Raw genomic sequence first — 24,681 nt, 5'->3', positions numbered from 1 at the left:
TATCATTTTTTATCAATACATTGCATTCAATCGGCTATTAAGTGGTTAGAGTAAAAGGAAACCATTTGAAATTGTCAACAATAATTATACAACATTTACATCATGTCAAAAACTAATTACTACAAATCTGGAATGAAAACATTCATTTTCTTAAATCATTAATTTACAGATAAAACATAGCAGATTCTACATGCCTTTCCATTAAGATAACACATAAACTGAGGTGTTACAGATAGCAGAGTATTTCTTAAGGTCAAGGATTTTCCAGAAACTTGCCACTGAATCTGTTTTTGGAGCAACCAAGTTTCTCACAGATTTTGGAAGGTTTCCTCCTCCCCAATCTTAATAGTTTCTTGTTTACTGTTTGATGAGTTGTTCATCATATGTTACATCATTGGAATTGTGTTTGTAGCCTGATCAGCACAAAATCTAAAAAATTATCAAAGCAAGAGTTAAAGATTTATAAAGTTTATAAAAATGTAGTTGCAAGCACTTTTTCAATCAGAATATCTCTTGCCATCAAGTTTTTGTATACATCAAAAGGAAATTATGAATAATTGACCAATCAGAATATTTTTTGCCATCAAATTTTTACCCACATCATAAGGATATGAAGAATAATTTTGAAGGATTTTTCAAACAATAATCACAATAATCCTGCCAAGATAGGTTAAAATTTTGTCTTTTATTTCATTGATGATGCAAATGTGAAAAAATAAAAGACAAAGACAGCCAACAAAAGACAGCAGACGCCATGTGTCAGCAACATTAGCTCAATTTTGACCTTTTAAAGTCAGACGAGCTTTTATTAAGATCTGTTTTAATAAAGTAAAACATTATTGAACACATATCAATCCTAATAACATTTTTCATAGAAATTGATAAAAGAAAAAGCCTTTAGCCACTGATGGTATCACAGATCACAAGGGAAATTCAAACAACTTTCTCGTCTCAAACAGTTTCTCATTTTTCAATTGTAATCTGATTAGTGCCTAATTAACTTCCATTGTTTGCTTCCAAATGGCATGGCTATATCTAGAATGAAAAACTATACTTTAAGAGAATTTCGTTGTGAGTTCACACTTTACTATGCCAACAAATCCAAAAGGACGTCTAATTAATTACTTTAACTTTTTATAAAACCATTGTTAAACCAGAAAACGTGTAAAGATAATTTAGGTGACAATTATATGGCTTATACTTTTTTTCAGATTATTCCAAGACAAATGGTTATTGACTTCTGTGATATAGTTATTGTACAACTACGAGTACACGCATGCAATTGCAACTCAAAGATAAGCTTATTTCAAACATATAACTAACCATTATTCCTTAACCTTTTTTGATCATTGCTATTTTCAGTTTTGAAGATTACATGCGAAAACTCTAACTTTGTTAATAGTGAAAAATTGTCCTTTAAGGGTAATAACTCCTATAAGATAATGGAAGCTGCAAAGAGCTTGCAGTTTAAAAACCACATGAAAAAAACCAAGAAACTAATCCATAAGCTGTATTCTGTAGAAATCAACTTCTCAATACATATCAAAACTTTATAAAACAAAATGATTTACCAATACAGCATATTTCCTTTGAACTTTTTTGAAAACCATAATTCTGTAAAAGTATGAATTTGGATCAGAGTAGGTCTATTATTTTTGATATTCATTGTAATGTTTCAGTCAATGGTTTTGTAACCTCAACCTTTGACATTGTGACCTAACAAAATATATGTCTACAACAACCCAAGACACACTAACCACCTAAGATTGGTAAGGCTGTAATCTACGGCTTAAAAGACAAACGCTATCTTCCAAATAATAGTATTACAGGTAACTATCTGACCCTTAACCTACTGATTTAAAAAAAAAAAAAAAAAATGTATTCAAGACATTTTGTTTGGTGAATGATTAAAATATTATTTAAATAATGTTGCATAAAAACCAAATTGTCACCTTATTTTCACTCAATTTATTGCTGCAATGACCTTGACCTTTATCACAGCTACCTTAAAATAGAAAGAGGTTTATTCTATTCAATAGATCATTATCAATCCATGCCATATGAAAGTTGAAAATACAATGTACCTAGAAATTAAAGATTTTACCTAAATTTCAGACCATTTAATAGCTGCTGTCGTCTTTTAATCTCTGACCCGTTGATCACAAAATCAATATGGTTCTCAAAATCCATATGGATTACTATCAAAAGTGTGGTAGAGTAGGTCATTTGGTTAAAATAAACCATTATTTTTTTCACATTTCAGTCAATCCTAGTTATTAATTGAACCTTTGACCTATTGACACACAAATCTATGTGGTTCTTATCAACACTTGGGGCATAAAGAAACATATTTTTAGTAAAAGTTGGATATATAGTTCAAAGGATAGCATCCAGAAAACAAAATATATCTTTTCTTTTCAACAGTACTTCATACAAAACCAGCTTGTTCAGTGAGAGCCAATGCACTGCGTTGAAGACTGTACTTTGTTATCTGCTCTATGGTCGGGTTGTTGTCGCTTTGACATATTCACCATTTCCTTTCTCAATTTTATTTGACCTATAATGGTTTACTTTTGAAAGTTATGACTTGGATGGAGAGTTGTATAATTGGCACTCTTACCATATCTTCTTATATCTAATATCTGCATTTACGACAACATAGGAGTTTGATTGAATCAGTTTGCTATGTATAGAATAATAAAAGATCAATTTATAATTCTTTTCTTTCTAGCTCTCTATGACAGTAATACTGTGGATTCATTTATTTTTGTGGGTATCAATTTTCATGGATTGCTGAAAACTTGCATATTCATGGATACTTGATTTCATGGTTTAGCCAATCTCCGTATACAAAGCCTATTGAAAATATGACATTCGTTGAACATTTGAATTCGTGGTTCACTTGTACCCACGAAAATTGGTATACAATGAATAATAATGAATCCACAGTATATTGCATTATGTATTTGATAAGAATACTTACTTATTATATTTGATGTCAAAGTCCTGAATGTTGCTGCACAAAGTGTAAGTTCATCATAATGCAGATGAATTAATGTACATTGTAACAGCCTTGATAAATGTAGTATGTGTAACAATTGGATAACTATAAACCAATGTCCAAATGGGGTGGATGTCAGCAATAATAGATCACTGTACCACCTTAAACAATGAGTAAAACCCATACCATATAGACAACAATAAAATGCCCTTTAAATGACAAAATGTGAACAATTCAAACAACAAAACAACTGGCCTAATTTATGACGAAACAATAAATGAAAAACAAATATGGCAGACATTGACCAAAGACAACCACTGAATTACAGGTATCTTAACACTGCCTTGATCCTGAAATCTTTTGCCTCCAGTTTAAACTTACTTAAAAAGTTTAATTCATGCCAATGAATAAACATGAACTTCTGCAGACATCAATATTTGTTGAAATCAATCCTTATGTGAGAAGTAAGACCATTCAGATAAATTCTTGTTACAATTATGAATAAACAAGAATATGTCCATAGTACACGGATGCCACACTTGCACTATCATTTTCTATGTTTAGTGGACCGTGAATTTGGGGTAAAAACTCTAATTTGGTTTTTAAATTAGGAAGATAATATCATAAGGAAATGTATACTAAGATTCAAGTTGATTGAACTTCAACTTATCAAAAACTACCTTGACCAAAAAATTTAACCTGAAACAGGACGAATGAACAGATAGACAGACCAGAAAACAAAAATGGGGCATAAAAACATAGTAAACATTTTTTTTTGCAACTTATATTAATCGCTTTCCACTTTGGAGATGCGAGTGCTGTCTTGTAGTGGCATTAGCCTGCTCTTTTTCGAAATCTATAAGGGTGTCTTTAAAGTGCGAGAGATATGGCTCAGCCATTTATCATCCCCTTCTGACGGACTATCATCAAAGGTGAGATGACCAAGTGAAATAGATTTGTTCCTTTTATAAATATTTGCATACAAACTGTAACTAGCAGAAACTGAGATTCTGATTAAAGTGTGAAAATATTACATCCCATTCTGCTACTTTTTCACATGTATGCCAAAAACTACCATGAACAGTGTATTGAAAATGAAAACAAAAATGTTTTTAAATGTGTCTGCTTTGGTTTAAAATGCACAATTTGTTTTGATGTTTCTAATTTCAGTGTGTTAATAATATAACATTTATGAATCATAATCGTACCTAGTGGTATTATGCAAATGGTGTGTAACTTTAACTTCTCAAACTTGATCATTTATATGATTTCCTATGCAATCGAAAAATACAAGCTGAATATTATTAAGCATATAATTTTTATTTGAACAAAATATTTCAATAGAATAAAATCACAAAAGATTAACTCTTGCTAGTCATCAAATATGCTATCCAGGCATACTATACATCAAAACAATAAAAAAAACATCATATTGTACATAAAAATTGGTAATTAATCATTATGACATTTTCACCTAGCTCAATAACAATCATTCAAGTTATATAAGTAAAAAAACAGTAGTCAAGAATAGTAAAATACTTAATTCTAGTTGCCTCCCCTTTGAACAAAAGGGTGGACATTTTTCTTTTGCTTTACCAGATATAATTCAAAACAATCAACATTAACTATTAGTGTTTGTACATTGATCTGAAATGCACAAAAAACAAGGTTGGTCTAAAAACTGTATATAACACCACAAGTGTATTATGCATAGCTACTGAAAAATATCTCCATCTAATAAAGTGTTCAATTCAAATTCTGTCAACAGATCTAATGATTGATTGATTGTTGGTTGCTTAATGCCCAGTGGCAAATATTTCATGCATGCTCAGGATGAACAGATCTAATGTAATTCAAAGATTCTTTCAAGAAACAATCTATTTAAATAGCTTTTGGTAAATTTTGAACTTTATCTGTTCTAAGAAATGTGGATTTGGTACAGGCTAAAATTAATTTGGCTTGTTTAATTTTCATAACATTTCAACAAAGTATTTACTTTGACCTTTTGACAAAAATATAAAAATTTCAAAAAATTTCAACCAACCATTTTATCAGAAAAATTACAATGGTTAAATAGCAGATTGACAAACATTGATTTTGATCATTGAGAAGCTTAATATTCCCTTACAACACAACATAAATAAAACGTTTAGCAGATTTTCAGAGTTATCTCCCTGTAGTGTTAGGTACCACCTTAAATCAGTTTTAATTCTTTGAAGAATTTTGTTCTCCTGAGTCAAGCTGATTCAAGTAAGAGCAAATTTTTATTCACTCAAAAAAATAATGTTTTTCTGAAGTGCTTGGTATAATCCAAACTGAACTGTGAAGTAACAATAAAAGGCACTAAAAAAATTAAGTGCTTAAATTTAAAACACTTGGCATAGCTATACAATCAAAATAAGTTATCAATGAAAAATGATGGCTGTGTACACATGAATGCTCTCTATCTGAAGCATTTTACATTACATATGATTGTATTTATATTTTGATTATATGTATTTAAATAAATAAATATATCGTCAACAACCTTCTTTTGTTTGTTCATTTCAAATTCATTCAATACTGAAACGTATTTCATACTCTAAAAACAGACACACTTATGAACAACTGAAGTATCTAAATATCAAAGTATAATCAAATTTCGCTGTCAGATCAGTATCAAGCTATGGCATCCGAAACAAAGAATATAGTTGTATCTTAAAACAAATTTTGGTCTAAATTTTGACATGTTCATAAAATTATGCTGATTTTTAAAATGCTAATTTGGCAGTGTGAAAATGGAACTATAACAAAAAAATTGTTTGCAATTTCAGGGTGAAAGATTAATGAAACATTTTGAATATCATTAAGACATATCATGGTGATAAGGACTGACCTTTTGATCATAAAACTTAACTCAGTAATTGGAAGTACAGAGCTGCTATAAACACCAGATCCAGTATTTTGATTGGTTGAATTCTGATCAAAGATAATATTACTTGAAACTTATATGATTGCAAGGCCTGGCCTCACGGTCATAAAACTTTCGAGCATGATTTTTGTACTCAGACTCGAAATTCAACCAATCAAATAGCTGGATTTCATGTTTCGAGCATGATTTTTGTCCTCCGAGCACTGAGCAAAGTTTTACGCCTTCTAGGCCAGATCAGTTGGTCCAATTCTCATGTGCAAATATACATCAATAACTCATTTTTTTTTACAAAAATCTTATCATGTATACGTATAGTTAAATACTTTTAGTCTTCTTTTCCAGTGCAAGAAACACTTATACAAGAAATTGAAAAGATGAATGCTTTGTAAAAGATGTTCTGATTGGCCTCAGAGTTATTTCCCTTTATGAAATTTATTGTTTAGCTGTGGTCATTTATTAAAAATGTTTTGGTATAAACTTAAAACAAATAAATTTCTGTAAAATGTATATAACTCATAACTGTATCAAAAAAAAAAAAAAAATCTTGAATGACATCTAAGTATGTACACATTTAAAACATGTTGATACGACTTGTATCAACCCTAAGACATTTTATATCAACTAACTCTAAAAGAACTAACTTCAATAGTTAAATTCTTTTCATGAATATGTTTTCTCATAGAAAAGTTTCTCAAATGCAAGCATTACCAAAGAACAAGGAACAAAAAAATGCTGTCAATTTTAAATATATAAAATTACAAATAACAAAATTTACAAAATGTTTTTCATTTTATTTTTTCAGAATATTTAAATTTTAGAAAAATATTGTATTTGAATGCTCATGGAAAGAACTAAAATTGGCACTATAATGAACTTTTAAAGGTGTTATTTTGAACCAATACTATAGTAAAAAAAATATACTTAAGTGTCAACAGAATATTCAAATAAATACTTAAGATACAAAATCTGTCTCTTCACACTGCTGAGTACTTCTTATATGACTTATAACCAAGATAAAGCAGAACAGCTCATCACAAGTCATTTGAATGGTCAAAACAAGTCTCTGATCTCTCAGAATTTAACACTAGATAAACCAGAACAGCTCATCACAATTGATTTGAATGACTAAAAGTAGTCTGTGCTGTCTCAGAATTTAACACTCACTCAGCTATTCAACATCTGATTACTACATCTGAAAATGTTTTTAAATCTTTTGATGAATGAATATATACTGATTACAATTCGATTCGGAGGCACAATACAGCGTCAATCCACATCCCCTTCTGGGGGTAACTGCATTCCTGGATAAGGCTCTGACGGTGAAGGCTGAGGGGGTATCACATTGAGAGTACCATCTTGTTGTTGCTGGACCATTCCCTGATCCTGGGCTGTATCGGCAGCAGCAGAGGCCAGATTGGTTATGGATTTACTCTTGACACATTGGAAATCAACATGTCGACTTCTGGCTTCTTCCTTCTCCCAAGACATGCGTAAAAAAGGCCTTTGTACATAGTTATATATCACTGAAAAAATAAAGGGGAAACTTAGTGGCGAGTATAAATTACACAATTAGTTGGTGTTTTTTTGCTTTTTTATTCCCTGCACTATTAGAGTGAACATGGAAGAGGTGAGTTTGCGATGATACCCTATGAAATTGTCGTTGGACTTTTTGTCTTTGTTTTTGTACAATTATGGTTATAATATTGCATCTTCAAACTGAGAAGCACTTTTCTTTATCCTTGGTTACAGTTTGATCACTAGATATATTTGGACAAAACTATTACATCAAGTATCAGCCATAAATTTAAAAAAATCTAGTCTCTAAATGACAAAAAATATTTGAGATAACAGAAGACAAAGCCTTCTGCAGCACTGAAGATCATCATTCAGTTTTGGTGGAGTTTGTGTTGCTCATGTTTTGGTTATTTGTGTAGTGTTGTTGACTATGGTTTTTTCATTGTTTTTTTTTTTATTATATACCATGATGTTGTAGGTGTCTTTTTCTACTAATAAGTTTTATTTGTCTTTAAAACCTCTTTATCATACTTAGGATAAGAACATATAAACATCAGCTTGGCTTAACTATTTTGCTCAGATCCTTACCCTCCCTTAAATTATGACAATGGAACAACAAAAGTACGAAGACAGTACCATTTGATATTTGTTTAATAAAAAATAAATTTGAGTTAGTATCATTCTGCCTATGAGTTTTATTGTTATATCTTAGTGTCTTCGGAATGATCTGACATATAGTCATCAATCATCATATAATGTAAATGTTTTGATTGTACCAGTAAGCATGTTTTAATTTCATTCTTACCTTCAGGTCTTCCTCCTGGCCTCTTTCTTACTTTCTCTTTGTATGTTGGGTAACCTAAAATAGATTTGTAATTTGTTTCATATTAAAATAAGAAAACCAAAGATGCACTTGTCCTTTTTTTCTTTATATACATGTAATTTCATATTATTACAAAACAGAACACCTTAGCTATGAAGGAAGATAGAAACCCCAAAACAAACAAAACACACAAAAGATTTCTAGAGTTCAACATACAGTCATGATAGTTCTAAAGAATATCAAGCTCTGTAATTTAGTTGTAAGTTCATTTCTGTTGTTTTGTAATAAATCAGCCTATAGGTTAAATAGCTTGTCTGAATTTATTCATATTTTGTCATGCAAGGGCCTTTTATAGCTTACAATTAGGTATTGGTTTTGCTCGTTGTTGACAATGTACAATGACCTTTACATCATTTTAATTCTGATGGGTATGGCCTCATTGAGAATCGTATCACATATTATTTTAATATCGAGTCTTATAAAGTTGTGAATTAATGTTATGCACAAATTATTATCAATGACATATGTATTGCTTTTGCAATTGAAAACAACACAAGAAACATTTCTAGTTTGTTTTTATGTTTTCAGACTAACAATCAAATGCATCTTTAAGAAGACAAATTTTTCATTCAAGAACTTTATATACTAAAGTGCTAGATAATAGGTGTTGATTTTCTCTCTAAAAATGGACAGAAATATTACAACAGTAGGTCAGGTCAAATGAATCAGACACTGCCAGGAACTGCAACCCCCCCCCCCCCCCCCCCAAAAAAAAATAGCGTTAATACAGTGAAAGGTTAATGCATATTTGGTAAGTCCAATAATTGAATTTTAATGTCATAAGCTTCTCTTTTTTCAATGATTTTCTGAGTTCTGATATTACCTTCAATGCCAAGACGAATTTTCTTCAGTCCTCTTTCTTTTAACACTTGCTTTGCTACATCCCGGTTTTCAATATACTTAAAAAATCTGGACATGTGGTTACTATGTATAACTAAAAGTAGAATTATTATTATATATTAACAAAATGCAATAATGGCTTGTGAAATACATATCATGTTACTTCTTGTCATATTATGAATGTAAACTAAGTTATTCTATTAAATAAATGGGAAATGTGTCCATGACACACAAATAATTTCCCCACTTGCATATCATATAAGTTATAAAGGGACATAAATAAAGAATGGTAGGAGTGACACTACCCAAATATGTACTTGATTTAATTTTTTATGGGATAAAGCATTGTTTCATTGTTTATAAGTTTCAAAAAATTTGATTGAGGCAACCTTAAGTAAGAAAACAGAAAGGAAAAACTCAGCGTAGGAGCGTAACTCTAAAACCATTAAAATACCATCCAAATTCAAACTTGATCTGTATTTTGTGGTAATAAGCATTGTGTTTACTAAATTTAGAGAACGGAAACCAACTTTGTGACGTTCATATGTACAGGTGGATGTACATACGAACAAGGGTAGAACTTAATGCCCTCTCAAGGGTAAACTGTAAGGCCCACACCTTATATTATAAATATTAAAATATTGTAACAATGAAGTGTGTCTGGACAGCATGTCTTTGGGCAAGAGTTTTTTTGTTGCAATTACTCCTTATGAACATAACATAATCAATTCTATTTAGTCAATCTTATCAAAATTTATTATTTATGTATTTTAATTAATCTTGAGGGAAAGTGACCATAAATGATTAAATGGTAAGGTCAAAGGCTCAAGTCTATGATCACTAACTGTGGATTCACTATAATTCATTGGATACTAATTCTCCTGGGTTTTGTGGGTCTGGGTAACCATGAATTTACAGTTTAACAATTTTTAATAGGCTAATATATGCAAAGATTGGCTAAACCATAAAATCAAATAAAAACGAAAATGAAAATTTTCTTCTATCCACGAAAATTTATACCCACGAAAATAAAGGAATCTACAGTAACTTTATATTAAGTATTTTTGAAGTGTCTTGTTCTTCCATACTCCATATTGTTTATATCAATGAAACTATTACAATTGGCAGTTTCAGAATCTAAAGCATCATGGGTAATTTCATTGTTCGTACCCCAAAGTAAAAATAACGTTACGTCATTGGTTGAATTTCCATTGTTTATAACATTTGAAACCAATCCAAAAGCTTTGGTGTACGCTTTTTAAAATATTACCCAGGATGCATTAGATTCTGAAACGGACAATTATACATACTATGTGCTTCCTCCTCCCCTGTTTGTGGTGGATACTCATCATCCCAGTCTACAACATCTTCATCTGTTAACATAACAATATGGCACTCTCTATCTCCTTGCTGCAAAATAACAGTAGTATTGCAATTTTCTTCAGTACATATAAACTAAGGGCTATTCTAGAAAAAAATGTATGGGGAAAGGGGGGGGGGGTGGGGTGTGGAAGGCACATCATATTAATAACACATGGGTGATGGGTATAAGAGCAACTTTTCACACTATAATTCTCAATTACAATTGTCTGGGTGGCGGGTGCTGACAAAAACTGCCTTCCAACCCCCCAATACATTTTTTTCTGGAATAGCCTAAAACTAATCCCATCATACCCACTATTGGTCTAGTGTGTAGTTGAAGGACAGAAGTTTATGTTTTATTTGTCAAATTTCTTGGAAATATAAAAAAATATTAATGCCCTATGCTTTTAATCTATATCATTTTAAGTTTCAACACAGTAATTTCAAATATAGAACTATAACAGACAAAAATGTAGAACATAAGTAAGGGCTATTCCAGTAAAAATTATCCAGGGGGGGTGGAACACCACTTATTTTTTGACCCCCCACCTATGGAAAAGATTAAAAAAATACACCCCCACCTAGAACATGTATTTTCTTGCAAGACCCCCTACCTAGAGAAAAAAAAAAAAAAATCGCTAGTTTTTTAAAGTATACAAAAAATGTTGCATCCTGTCAAATAAATGTAAAATTTGTTGGTTTATCTATTTCAGTGCAGAATATTGGATTCTTTTCATTTGAGATTGCATTAAAAGACATTTTGAAGCAACAGTACATGAATTATAGTTTAGTAGGACTAAAGAATTCCTGCACCCCTGTATTTCAAATGAACCATTCATGGAAAGAGATATATATAAAAAATGGACCACTCCTGTCCAGAAGCATTTTTTTTAAACTTTGTAATTTTTGTTTAAAATGGTTTTATTAAAATTTTCATATTTTTTTTTTATAAATGAAGTCTTGTGATGAGAATTTCTCAGTCTGATGTTGCATTTCTCAAATTGGGGTTTGTCTGCTCTGCCAAGCAACATGGGTTTGGTCTATTGTTGGCGACTGCTAGTCTTTTTCTGGATTTTTTGTATATGCTGTTTTGTTTGGAATGTTGTCTCCTGGATATTTATTCCACATTACAGTATTCTCCATCTTACAGTTCATGTGTAGTATTGCCTCTTTATGTTCATGTGTAGTATTGCCTCTTTATGTTCATGTGCATATTTTTTTTTGTATTTAAAATTGTGTAAATAAACAATTTAATTTATACTCTGTTCGATTTGAATGCTGCTGATGATCCATATCTCGTTAGGTACACATGTTATTTATGTGTATTTGTCTAACAATCATGAATCATTCTGACTCAAAAAAAGTCTGATCCCATGTCAACTGTTGACCCAATTGAGACCCACTTACAGGTGTATGACAAAGCTGTTATCTAACATATCTAATGGCTGATAAAAATCTTACCATGTGTACCTACATGTAGCTATGTTGCTATTAAAATATAAAATGAAACATGTAACAATGTTATGGAGCAGCAGACGACAGATGCAACATGACGGCAATAGCTCACAGTGACCTAAAAAGGGGGGTGAGATTTAATTATGGCCCATTTTATTTTTAAAACTGTCAATAAAATTTTCAGGTACGACATATTCTTCAGGTGGGGAAACTGGTTGGCACCAACCATTTGATGTTTCAGAGTTTGGGCCTGGGAGTTTAGTTTGAGCCATAAAATATATTTGGTAGGCACAATGTCATTCTTTTTTTATTTTTTTTTATTTCTTATAAACATTTTTTTTTCAATAGGCAAATGTTGAGGAAGATGATATACTCTCCTGTACATGTGTAACAAGGCCATATTTTTCCGCAAAACTTAGGCCATTTTTTCATTCCATACCATCCACGCAACATGCACAATAAAAATCTAATTGCCTGTGCCAAATATAAATATTTTTTTATGGACCGCATAGTTTGGATGTCACCCACACATATTTTTTTGTGGGGAGACGGTATACAAGGGAGAGGGTACTTGAAGTTGTTATAAACTGTATGCAATAAAATATTATTTGGGACAAAAATTGCAAAGAATTGGCCAGTCCACCTTATTAAGGACATATTCTTTGCAAGGAAAGAGATTTAAGTACAGCAAATTCTGCAGGTGGTGCAACCGGTTGGCACCAACCATTTCATGTTTCAAGATTGGGCCTGGGATTTTAATAAAATATTATTGGTCATGTTGGTAGGCTCGGTGTAACTTTATATTTCGTAAACAATTTTTTTTTCAACAGGCAACGGTTGGGCAATATGATATACTCTCCTGTGTACCAAGCATTACAATTGCCGTGTTTGCTATCCATACAAACCCCTAAAAAACACAAGGGAGGAAGCTAATTTGCGACAATGCTTCAAATTATTGTTGTAAAAATTTTCTAAGACTTTCACTTACTTTGTGACCTGAATAAATATGTTCCCACTTGAATTATCTCTCCAATGACATATATTTGTTACCTTAAGTAACCTCTATTACTATTGTAATCCTTAAAACAAACTCGACATTTTTGAAATAGAACGAATCGAGGCCCTACATTTGAAAATGAAAGTACTAAAGCGACACCTACCGGAAAATATATTTTCGGCTCTCTCGAGAATTTACCTAAATATGAGGACGAATGACAGTATGATCCAAATAATTTTTTTAAAAGTTTTTCTTATAAGTACATAAGTGAACATTACATATGTGAAGAAACTACAAAAGAGGAAACATACACAAGTGTTTACAGTGTCATTTGGGACACTTACTAAAGACTAAAGAGCCACTTTTAACATTATTGAAATAAAAAGTATCGTAGATTTCTGAAAAGCATAACATTTATGGTAAACACCCAATAATGCCGAAAATATATTTTCCGATAGGTGTCGCTTAAGTACTTTCGTTTTCAAAGAAAAACAAACCTTATGCTTCCGGATCATCAACGCTTAAAATTAGTGGTCTGCCAACTTTATTTGCTTTCGGACGACCTTTTTAGGAGAATCTTCCTTCATAACAGGGGGAACAATATGTTTAACCTATCATTCAGAAACCCCCCACCAACAGAAATGAATTTAAATCGGCACCACCACCCTCCAGAATAAATTTATGTTGACAACGTCCCACCTATGGAAAAAAATATCGTCTGCGTTCCGCCCCTCCTAAGTAAATTTTACTGGAATAGCCCTAAATGATTTAAGTACATCCTACTTCCCTTTTTCTATTAATCTTAAAACAAATCCATGTAGAATATATCTTAAAATTACAATTTTTCCCAATAAAGTCAACAATTTGATTAATTATTGCAATTCACTTATCAAATAGAGATTTGTCTAAAATTTAATCTTAGAAATTGTTATCTCTGGCTTAGATGATTAACTTTGTATTCTAGGACTCTGGTTAACTTTTACCTGTGCTGCTATGACCATCTGAGGCATAATTAGATCATCTAGGAACAATTCAAACTGTTGTCTGGCCCCTTCATTGGATAATTCATGTAACAACCCTCCTGTAAAGTAAACATTAAATAATTAAACTGTTTCATCATAATCAAACCCTTTTTTTTTAAAATATGGTTAAAATAACTATTAATCCATTAACAATTTCATTATCATTCATACACTGGATTTGTGAAATATCAGCAACCTACAATTAAATCTAAATAAGCAACTATTAAACTGAAGATGATATTGAGCATAAGCAATATAATGTTATTTAAAGATGAAAATGTTCAATTCCTGAATGTAGAGTGCATTGTGAAACTTATTTTGAGATTTTAAACTTACTAAGATTTTGACATTTGATTGTTTCAGCATCAAATGGTATGAGAAGGTAGTCACATGCTTCTCTAAGTTCATGTACACTGACACTAGGTGGACATCTCACACTTCCTGTCTTGTAAAAATCCTGTACAAAATACAATAATTCAGTATATTTCTTGTTTGTACTTTTAGTTAATTCATTTATTTTAACCTACCATTTTGTTTTAATATCTAATTCTTTATCAAGTCTTATATATCTGTTCAAAGGAACACAACTCACACCCTATAAAATTTCTGATAAAACCACTAGATATATATGTTTTTTTTAGAAGCAAAAGATAATGCAATATAATCCCCCTCAGAGACAAAAAGATCCATTAGGAAGGTTTTGCCAAGGAAAGCAATAATATAAATAAAATTGAGAATGGATGGTTTGGCTGTGGATATTTGAATGTCCTTAAACATGTTTTTTTTATTCAAGTCTAAGGTCAAGGTAAATGGTCAACTACAATGGTATGTGACACAATTTCTTGGAGTGATGCATCCAAGTGTTAATCACTTAAAAAAAACGTAAGGGAGATAACCAAATATATTTCTGTTTGATGGTGTAGTTGACAAATATTTGTTCATGTGGACAAATTAACTTTTGTCAGCATTACCCCAATACTTACTAATATAGATCTGAAGACAGTAGAAGATAATCCTTCAGCTACTTCATACTCTCCTCTTTCATTGGGACGAGTAAAATTGTTCTCTAATGATGATGTAAACATCCTGAAATCATGAAAAAATCAAAAATAAATGGACTGTTATATCAAAAACCAAATATAATTATAAATGCATCAGCGTTAAAAAAACAAATGTATTCTTTTCTCTTTTTACCATAAAACAAGAATGTGTCCCTAGTACATGGATGCCCCATCCACACTATCATTTTCATGAAAATGGGTGGAAATCTATAATTTGGCATTGAAATTAGAAAGATTAAATCATAGGGAACATGTATAATAAGTTTCAAGTTGATTGGACTTCAACTTCATCAAAAACTACCTCGACCAAAAACTTTAACCTGAAGCAGGACGAACAGACAGACGGACGCACAGACCAGAAAACATAATGCCCATAAATGGGGCATAAAAATCATCTGTATTAAATCTTGAATAAAATATCTTCATGCCTACCTTCCTAACATTGTATTTGGATGGCCTCTGAATAAATCAACATCCACAACAAATCGTGTTTCATCCACAACGAGAGTGATTCTCTCTGAGGGCCGTGGACTATTGGTTCCTTTACTGATACCACAGGCTCCTTGTTGGTCCCCATTGAAAGGAAAATAAGTTGAGTCTGGTCCAAGATTTCTGGTATGGCCATCTGATTGCATCCTACGCATGTTTATAGCTGGCAGAACTGACGATGATTCTATTGGTTTTGACATTGTGTCAGCGTCATCACAGCTACTGGTATCTAAACTATGTGTTCTACTTCTGTTTACAAGGCACGGTTTGGATCTAGGGGCTCCTACAGAGCTGTAATTAAAACAAAGATATAAATTATTAATACTTATACTTAAAATCTTAATTGGATTCCATGAATTGTGCATTGTCAGTTAAATTATTTAATGCCCAATAAGGCACAAGCCAGGGCCGACCGTGCAAGGGCTGTATAGTCAGTCAAGGTCGTTAAAAACTTCCATTTGTATTGTCAGTTTAATAACTTTGTGTCTTTCCATGCCTTATACTGAACCCCTTATACTGTACAAATTTTGCTAAATGGAAATCAGTAAAATTAGGCAACAATGAGCCAAAAAGTGAAAATCATACTCTCAATAAGCATTAAAAGGCATTTGGCACATCCCCTAGTTACAAGTAAATATTATGATGCAACTGCGTTTACAATTAACTGGTTTAACTTAGACACTCTAATTTATACAATTTCAATGATAAACAATATTTTACAGAATAGTTTTCCTCATTGCACTATACATTGCTATAAGTAATCTATGATCATTTCTTTTTTCATTTTCTTTTTTATATATTTACAATCAAATTGGTTCTCACAAACTTGACCAAGGATTAATGGCAGTAGGTCTGAAAAAAAGTCCATACAGATAAAAACCAGGATAGTTAACTTATTTAAACCATCCCTAACAGTCCATTTGCCTTTGTGGATAGTGGGGGCTGAATTTAATCAGACTGGATATATAGTTGATCACAATACTTTTTTAATAAAAGAAGAAAATATTTGATGACATGAATGCCCATGTTTACCTGGTACGTTTGATACAAGTTTTCTTTGTCTCTTCTGTTTCTGAGTAATAATCTGTGTCACTGTCAGTATCGTATGAAGTTTGGTTTCTGTTATGATTTCTGTGTCGGCGATATGCCATCCCATTTCATCAAGTCTGTATAGAAGTAATGATGATTTCTGGAAAAATATGTAAATGTACAAAACTTTAGACTGGTGTACTTATTTTACTTTCACTTTTGAGAAAATCTTAGAATTGCTGTCACAATTATATACAAGATCAGTGTCACAGTATCTTTCATCTAAGGTTTATGGAACAATATCTATTGAGTCTGTCTGAAATTAAATAATTTTGAATTAAAACACCTTCTTATGTTGTTTATATCACAAATGTACCACAAGAGTGCACACAATGGAATGTCATCCTTCTTGACTTACACCATACATCAAATATAGTCGACCTTTCATATAATGTTAGAAAAAAAGACCACAACACAAAAATAACCACTGAACCTTGCAAATGAGGTCAAGGTCAGATGACACCTGCCAGTTGGATATGTACACCTGACAAGGACCTTTTGCCCTGATCAGAATCAGCTTTTAAAATATGGTATAAACGCTAAACAGTAACACAAATTTATACAGTATTTCAAGCAACTTTTTAGATTTAAGCTAGAGTGATGTCGAACACTTGGAAATAGACATGCTTTTCAAATCCTCAAATTTTTTAAAAATATCAGTGACTATTACATACATGTATTAATAATAAGTTTAAATAGAATAATTAAGTCTTAGAATGAAATACATTTAATTTAAAAAAAAAATAGTTATCTGTCAAAAAAATATTGATCTACGCATCAGATAATTTTTCAACATCAAATTCTAGTTTAGTTTACTTGTCAAAACGGATCTCCTGTAGTTGGTGATCGCAATACTGGTATAAAAATTTTGTACCAGTATTGTAACCTTTTTTTAAAAAACAGCAATACTGGTATATTACTGATATACCATGCCAGTATTGTAGTTGTATTGTTGACTATACTTAAACATTGTTAAAGGTGTATAATGAAAATTGAATTTTAAGTAAAGGTGTATAATGAAAATTGAATTTTAAGCAAAATTAGATATTGAAGATCAAAGGGAGATTAAACATTGTTAAATGAACTCAAAAAAATTATAGAGGATAATTGTGAAATCAATTAACAACCAGTTAAAAATAATAACAATACTTGTACAAATCAACAAAAGATTATTGTATTAAATTAATTCATATCAGTGTTCTCCCCAGGCCGTTTTAGCGCCGTGATGTTCAGCGCTATTTGAATTCACCGCGGTGGTATTTGGGCAGACTGCCGCGCTATCCAATAAAAAATCAGCGCTATTGTTTTAGAATTTCAAACATCCTGTATTATTTTGTACAAATTCCGATCATGTGATCGACTGGTTTATTTATCCAAGAGATCGTTATTTCACCCAACGATGTCAAATATCGTAGGGACCAGTTCAATAAATGAACAAAATGGCGCCATTTGCCAAACTTTTACTGCCAAATTAATCTTTCCTTCCTCGAGTTTTTCGCTTTTAAAAGATACCGAAACTTATGAAAGGAATGGACAGAGACATTTAATGCATATCTCGGGTGCTGAAAAGTTTATTTCTAAAAAATATAAGGGAAGTGATACCCCCTTCTCTGACAACGTGGTCTCGATCATTGCTTGAACCATCTACGATTATATCATTACTTTTTTTCGCGTTTACTACCGAACTGTCGAACCTGAATTGTTTGAAGGAGGCAACCCTGTTATCAAGGGATGCATTATAAGCCCGTATATTACGATTACTTGTCCATCCGTGGCTCTTTTTCAAATGGATAAGGGAATAAGACAAAACAAAATTTTTTTGTAGATATATATGAAATATCGATATTTGTCAACCAATCATCAATATATATTATTAAAATATTGCTTTAAATTTAATGTAAACAGAGGATGGCTTGGATTAGGAATAGTATTTAATGCTAAAAAGGCCACAAGTGTAAACAGGAAGTTATGTCAGCCAGTAAGGGAGATAATTTGGGAGGGAAAGACCTAAAAGAAGTATTGTCAAATCTTGACAAACTTATCTGGTGGCACGTATTCAAATGTTTATAGAATTATCAAACACAACCTCTAAAGGTGGTAATTGCTTCAATTGGCATACATAATGTATTTGATTGGTAATTTACCTTTAAAATAAAAAATATCTTTAGAAATATTTTTATAGGATTTCTTTCATACATTTTACATGTATATTCATAATTCATAATTGGAATATTTTAGCTTTTTTTTAAGCAAATCTTTGAAAACATTTGAATATTATTGAAAGGGCAAGTTCATTTCTTCCTTTGAAATACTATACTCATTTTTATTGCAAAGTTGCACTTTGCTAGAAATGTTTATTAAAGTAAATGTAAAAAATACCAATCTTGTCATTGAAAACTTTCTCACAGAAGCTGACAATGACTTTATTGTTGGTCCTACATGTTCTGCAACATCACCTGTTAGTAATAAGAAATCTTCACATAGACAGTCTGGTATAGACCCACCATGGAAAAGACTTCTCCTTGGGTTTTACAGACAGATAATAATACATGTAATATGAGGATTATATGAATTTACAATGGAGAAAAAGACTTTTCTTCTATCATGTCTATATCCAGACAATAACATTAGCAAACAAATGGTAACTTCCATGAGCATGATGAGGACATCATTACAAGAGAAAACATCAATAGCATAATATAGGAAAAACACATAAAAAATCAATTACAAACCAACCGCGCGACGCGAAAAAGTGACTGAGAATTGTGGAAAATCATGCGCTTACCACAGCGCTATCCAAAAATCCTGGGGAGAACACTGCATATTATTCAAACAATTGTTAATTATATAAATAATTGCTAATAATCTTATCATATTTCTATATTTTATTTAATTCAATTCAGCATTTACATGTATGCCATCGTATATTTTTTTACAGATATTTTTTAATACAAGTATACTTAGATCATATGCATTTATATATGTTGGTCTTCATTTTCTTATTCATCTTTCACAATAAACCATTGAACCATTAAACATAAAAAGTTGCTTAACGGGGAATAACCAAATTAATTAGTTTGTCTACATGAATGTTAGGGGTAGTTAAAGCAGTTGATTCAGAATCATGGGCAATACCATTTGTAGCAGATATGGACCATAATTTGCTATTGGGCTCTGTTTCCTATAACTATAGAAAAGTGATAAAATGTGAATTACTGTAAGAAAAGTTGCAACTACATCTAAAGATGCCATTATTTTTATCAACATACAAGTGTATGCTACTCTTCCCTAGAAAAACTAGAGGCTCTAAAGAGCCTGTGTCGCTCACCTTGGTCTATGTGCATATTAAACAAAGGACACAAATGGATTCATGACAAAATTGTATTTTGGTGATGGTGATGTGTTTGAAGTTCTTACTTTACTGAACGATTTTGCTTCTTACAATTATATCTATCATGAACTTTGCCCATTAGTAACAGAGAACTATATTTGGTAAAAATTTACATAAATTTACCAAATTCATGAAAATTGTTAAAAATTGACTATAAAGGGCAATAACTCCTTAAGGGGTCAATTGACCATTTAGGTCATGTTGACTTATTTGTAGATCTTACTTTGCTGAACATTATTGCTGTTTACAGTTTATCGCTATCTATAATAGTATTCAAGATAACTAAAAACGGCAAAATTTCTTTAAAAATTACCAATTGGAGGGCAGCAACCCAACAACCAGTTGTCCAATTCATCTGAAAAATTCAGGGCAGATAGATATTGACTTGATTAACAATTTAACTTCTTGTCAGATTTGCTCTAGACTAGATGCTTTGGTTTCATAGTTATAAGCAAAAAACTGCATTTTACCCCTATGTTCTATTTTTAGCCGTGGCGGCCATCTTGGTTGAATGGCCAGGTCATCGGACACATTTTTCAAACTAGATACCCCAAAGATGATTGTGGCCTAGTAGTTTCAGTGGAGATTTTGTAAAAGATAACTTAGATTTATGAAAAATGGTTAAAGATTGACTATAAAGGGCAATAACTCCTAAAGGGGTCAACTGACCATTTTGGTCATGTTGACTTATTTGTAGATCTTACTTTGCTGAACATTATTGCTGTTTACAATTTATCTCTATCTATAATAATATTCAAGATAATAACCAAAAGCAGCAAAATTTCCTCAAAATTACCAATTCAGGGGCAGCAACCCAACAACCGATTGACCGATTCATCTGAAAATTTCAGGGCAGATAGTTCTTGACCTGATAAACATTTTTATCCCATGTCAGATTTCCTCAAAATGCTTTGGTTTTTGAGTTATAAGCCAAAAACTGCATTTTACCCCTATGTTCTATTTTTAGCGGTGGCGGCCATCTTGGTTGGTTGACCAAGTCACGCCACACATTTTTTAAACTAGATACCCCAAAGATGATTGTGGCCAAGTTTGGATTAATTTGGCCAAGTAGTTTCAGAGGAGAAGATTTTTGTAAAAGTTAACGACGACGGACGACGACGGACGCCAAGTGATGGGAAAAGCTCACTTGGCCAGGTGAGCTAAAAATTAAAATATACGAATTTCAAAGATTCTACAACCGTATTTTTGTGTCGTTTCTCACGTTACTTTTTGCTTCCGAAGAGCATAACGCTGACTGATTTATAGATAATAGTCAACGGCAAATTCGTAACTTTTGCTTTCAAATAACAAAGAACATCGACCAATAAGAATAGTGAGAAGAAAATGCCGAGAACTATAAGTATTTATGTAGCAGATGTAAGAACAGTGGCGTGATTTTTGTGTCCCATTTCGTAACACAATTTTTAGATGATGTAATCTGCTTTGTTGTAATAGAATTCTTAAAAACAATATGCAAATATGAACTCTCGCGAGATGTTCAAACAGGTAAATCCGAGATGATTTACATTCTTGTTTTGATCTTCGTAATAATTAAGTAAGAAAATTACGTTGTCGTTATGCGTTACATGTACATTTCACACGAAACAGAAGTCCACTTATTTATTAAAATTGTTTTTGTCCTTAAGTTCTAACCATTTCCGGTCATACGTGAAACATGTGACTAACATGTGATAACGCCATTACGGCCGGATGTACGAAATACTAGGTCTAAACATTGTTTTTGTTTCCAACGGGATGTTAGCAAACATAATCTGTAGACTTGTTTCGTCGTTTAAAAGAGGAAAATACAATTGTCAAAGAGATTGCGCCGGTGGTCTGTTATTTTTCCTATGTGCATAATGTTACATACGATCCTGTGTGAAAATAAATGCCCAATGACTTGACAAAATCGATTTCATATTTGACAGACGTTGGAACACACAGTCACTGACGTGAAGAGTCCTTGGAAAAATCAATCGAAATTACGTCTCTTATCATTGTACCAATGCTCGTTGGATTGATTTAACTTCAGCAGTAAATATTACTGGATATTCTAGGTGAATAAATATAATTTAATAAAAAATACATGTTAATATACCGTTACACTTGGAATGTACAAAGTTGGAATCTTTGTCACAGTTTTTAATTAATATTTTTTATTCATGTTCTGCAAACACTTATCAGAAACGCAATAAACTTGTCAAAGGAAAAGTAAACTTTTACCATGCATGACTTGAAAGGAAGTACTTTATTGATTTTAGCCCACTAAAGTAGGTTAAAATGTGGAAACCATGTAGATAGTGTACAGGTCACAAGTATCACATTGTGCCTATTTTAAAGATTTTAATTCCAAGTTAAAAGTTTTTTTCTTTACTGGATTTAAAGAATGTTACATTGCCAATGATTTGGAATAAATTGTATATAACTGGAATATCAAAACCAAATATAAATACGTTTTTTTGGCTTAAACATCAAGATACAACGATTATGGTATCCTGTATCAATGAAGAAAATATGGAAAATTCTGAATAAATTGTACTAATTGTTTTCAAATCAAGCACATATTTAGGAGTTTTATAATACTGTTACATTTAAGATGGCTTTTAAGAAAAAGTATACTGTTCAGATTATTTTAAGCAGATTTTGCAATAAAATAAAACTAAAAAAATCCTTTCGGTTTCTTATGGTTTCCTGTCAGGTTTAAAAAAAACTTTAATATAACATTGAAAATAGATTTTAAATATTAACATGAAGCAAGTAACACTAGAAATGGTGTTTATTTATGCCTTTTGAATTATATTGTGCAAAATAAAGAAAATAAAGATTGGTTTCCTGTTTGGTTTCATGTCACGTAAACGGTGAATCAAAATGTATTACTTTTTTCTCGAAAAACTCAATTGTTCCATTCATACTATTCTAACACCAACACAACCAACAAAATAAAAGTAAAAATTTTAGAACTTATAAAAAAGGATACAAAAAGAAATCAAAGGCCGAATACCAAATTATGGTCCATATATCTACTGGTACAAAAACTCAAATACTAATACTAGACAAGCACACATACAGTAAGAGAGCTGTACAGGTGCTATCTAAACAAGCTTGTAACCTAGTAAGCCTAAGAGAAAGTCCATAGACTGAAATACATAAATATCAAAATAGGAAGTGGGGTGGCATAAATGCCATCTGAAGAAGAAATAAACAGTACCAATGTTAATGTGATTATACATGAAGCTTTTCATGTAAAACAGTATTAAAGTCAATATAAAATTCACTAAAATATACTATTGTAGTGGAAAGAGAGAGCTGGAGAAAACATTGAAGAAAGCAAAGAGTTTGTTAAAATGTTGAGACAGTAGTACTGAGTACAGTTTCCTTAACAGATACCATCGACGGTACCTCAAATGACTGAATAACACTGTTAATTTCCAAATAACACTTGAAATTTTAATATTAGCACATATTGGTGACTTTTTAAACATTGATTATTAAATAATATTATATTATAAACATGATAAATATAATTTAAAAGTTAAACATACAATCATTCCATATAAAATTGTCATGTCATATGCATTTATATGCATATATATGTGACACCTTTCATAAAAGATTAATGACATGTACCTATATGTATTGTTTATTTAAAAAAAACCACAATACTGGTACAATACTGGAATTCAATACTGGTACAAAAATTCTATACCAGTATTGTAGACAATACTGGTATTCCAGTATTGCGATCACCAACTACAGGAGATCCGTCAAAACAATGTCTACGATCATGAATCTTTGAGGCAAAACGATACCATGAGGATGCTTCCCAGGGACACACAGGTTTCAAAACTGACACCAACAAGCTCCATTTCATGGTCCATAAGGTGTATTCGTATACACATCTTTGTGAGTACCCTGACATTCCATATATTAATAACAAGGTGCAGAAAATCAGATTATGAAATTTAACTGTTAAGAAATAATTAAGATATTAATCAAACGCTATATCTCATTGAAAAGAAAATAATGAATACACATGTACTGAGCTTCTGAGCCTGCGAGTGAGGAGAGTCATATGCATGTTGACAGATGCTGTTTTGGTACAGAAACCATATTTCGTTGAACTTTTTAAAGGTCAGTGTTTTCTTTTTATAAAGAATTTGTATACCTAATATACAAATATGCCATACTAGGCCTTTTAATTCATTTGACAGGTTTGAAAATTTCACAAAATAAGTTCAAAACATCACTTTTACCTTTCTTCGACGGTTCTCGACTCATCAAGCCAAAAACGTTGAATTGTGGGAAAATTCCAGTACAACTTATTACCGAAAAATCTAAATAAATAAAAACCAAAACGGCCCATATTTCGTATGTCGCAACTGATTTGATTATAAAAAGTAAAATCACAAAAATACTGAACTCAGAGGAAAATCAATTTGGAAAGTCCATAATAACATGGCAAAATCAAAAAACAAAACGCATCAAAAACGAATGGACAAGAACTGTCATATTCCTGACTTGGTACATGTAGAAAATGGTGGATTAAACCTGGTTCTATAGCGCTAACCCTCTCACTTTAATAACAGTCTCATCAAATTCCGTTACATTTACATGAATTGATGCGTTAAATAAACAGTCACAATTAATAAAATAGTCAAAATATGG

The 24,681-nt window shown here is 31.5% G+C and overlaps 1 protein-coding gene across 1 annotated transcript; it reads right to left on the bottom strand.

Moving 5' to 3' along the window:
- Positions 1–4,302: 4,302 nt before the first annotated feature.
- LOC134687444 (BTB/POZ domain-containing protein 10-like) lies at positions 4,303–24,371 on the bottom strand. Its single transcript, XM_063547748.1, has 10 exons — positions 24,270–24,371; positions 16,569–16,725; positions 15,480–15,827; positions 14,970–15,072; positions 14,323–14,443; positions 13,948–14,045; positions 10,461–10,560; positions 9,134–9,244; positions 8,233–8,286; positions 4,303–7,435 (listed from the first exon to the last, which is right to left on the bottom strand). Exons 2-10 carry the CDS (start codon positions 16,685–16,687, stop codon positions 7,179–7,181), a joined length of 1,311 nt encoding a protein of 436 aa, XP_063403818.1. The 5' UTR covers positions 16,688–16,725; positions 24,270–24,371; the 3' UTR covers positions 4,303–7,178.
- Between the last annotated feature and the right edge of the window lie 310 nt (positions 24,372–24,681).

This window comes from Mytilus trossulus, chromosome 10, assembly GCF_036588685.1.
Source record: "Mytilus trossulus isolate FHL-02 chromosome 10, PNRI_Mtr1.1.1.hap1, whole genome shotgun sequence".
NCBI lineage: Eukaryota > Metazoa > Mollusca > Bivalvia > Mytilida > Mytilidae > Mytilus > Mytilus trossulus.
This window is presented reverse-complemented; position numbering and strand designations above follow the sequence as displayed.

What these genes read in the sequence shown, in the direction of transcription:
- LOC134687444 (XM_063547748.1), bottom strand. Translation starts at nt 16,687, where the DNA reads ATGGCATATCGCCGACACAGAAATCATAACAGAAACCAAACTTCATAC. An exon ending in AATCAAATGTCAAAATCTTA is followed by an intron (nt 14,046 to 14,322) that starts GTAAGTTTAAAA and finishes TTTACTTTACAG; the next exon opens with GAGGGTTGTTACATGAATTA. An exon ending in GCCAGGAGGAAGACCTGAAG is followed by an intron (nt 7,436 to 8,232) that starts GTAAGAATGAAA and finishes TTATTTTTTCAG; the next exon opens with TGATATATAACTATGTACAA.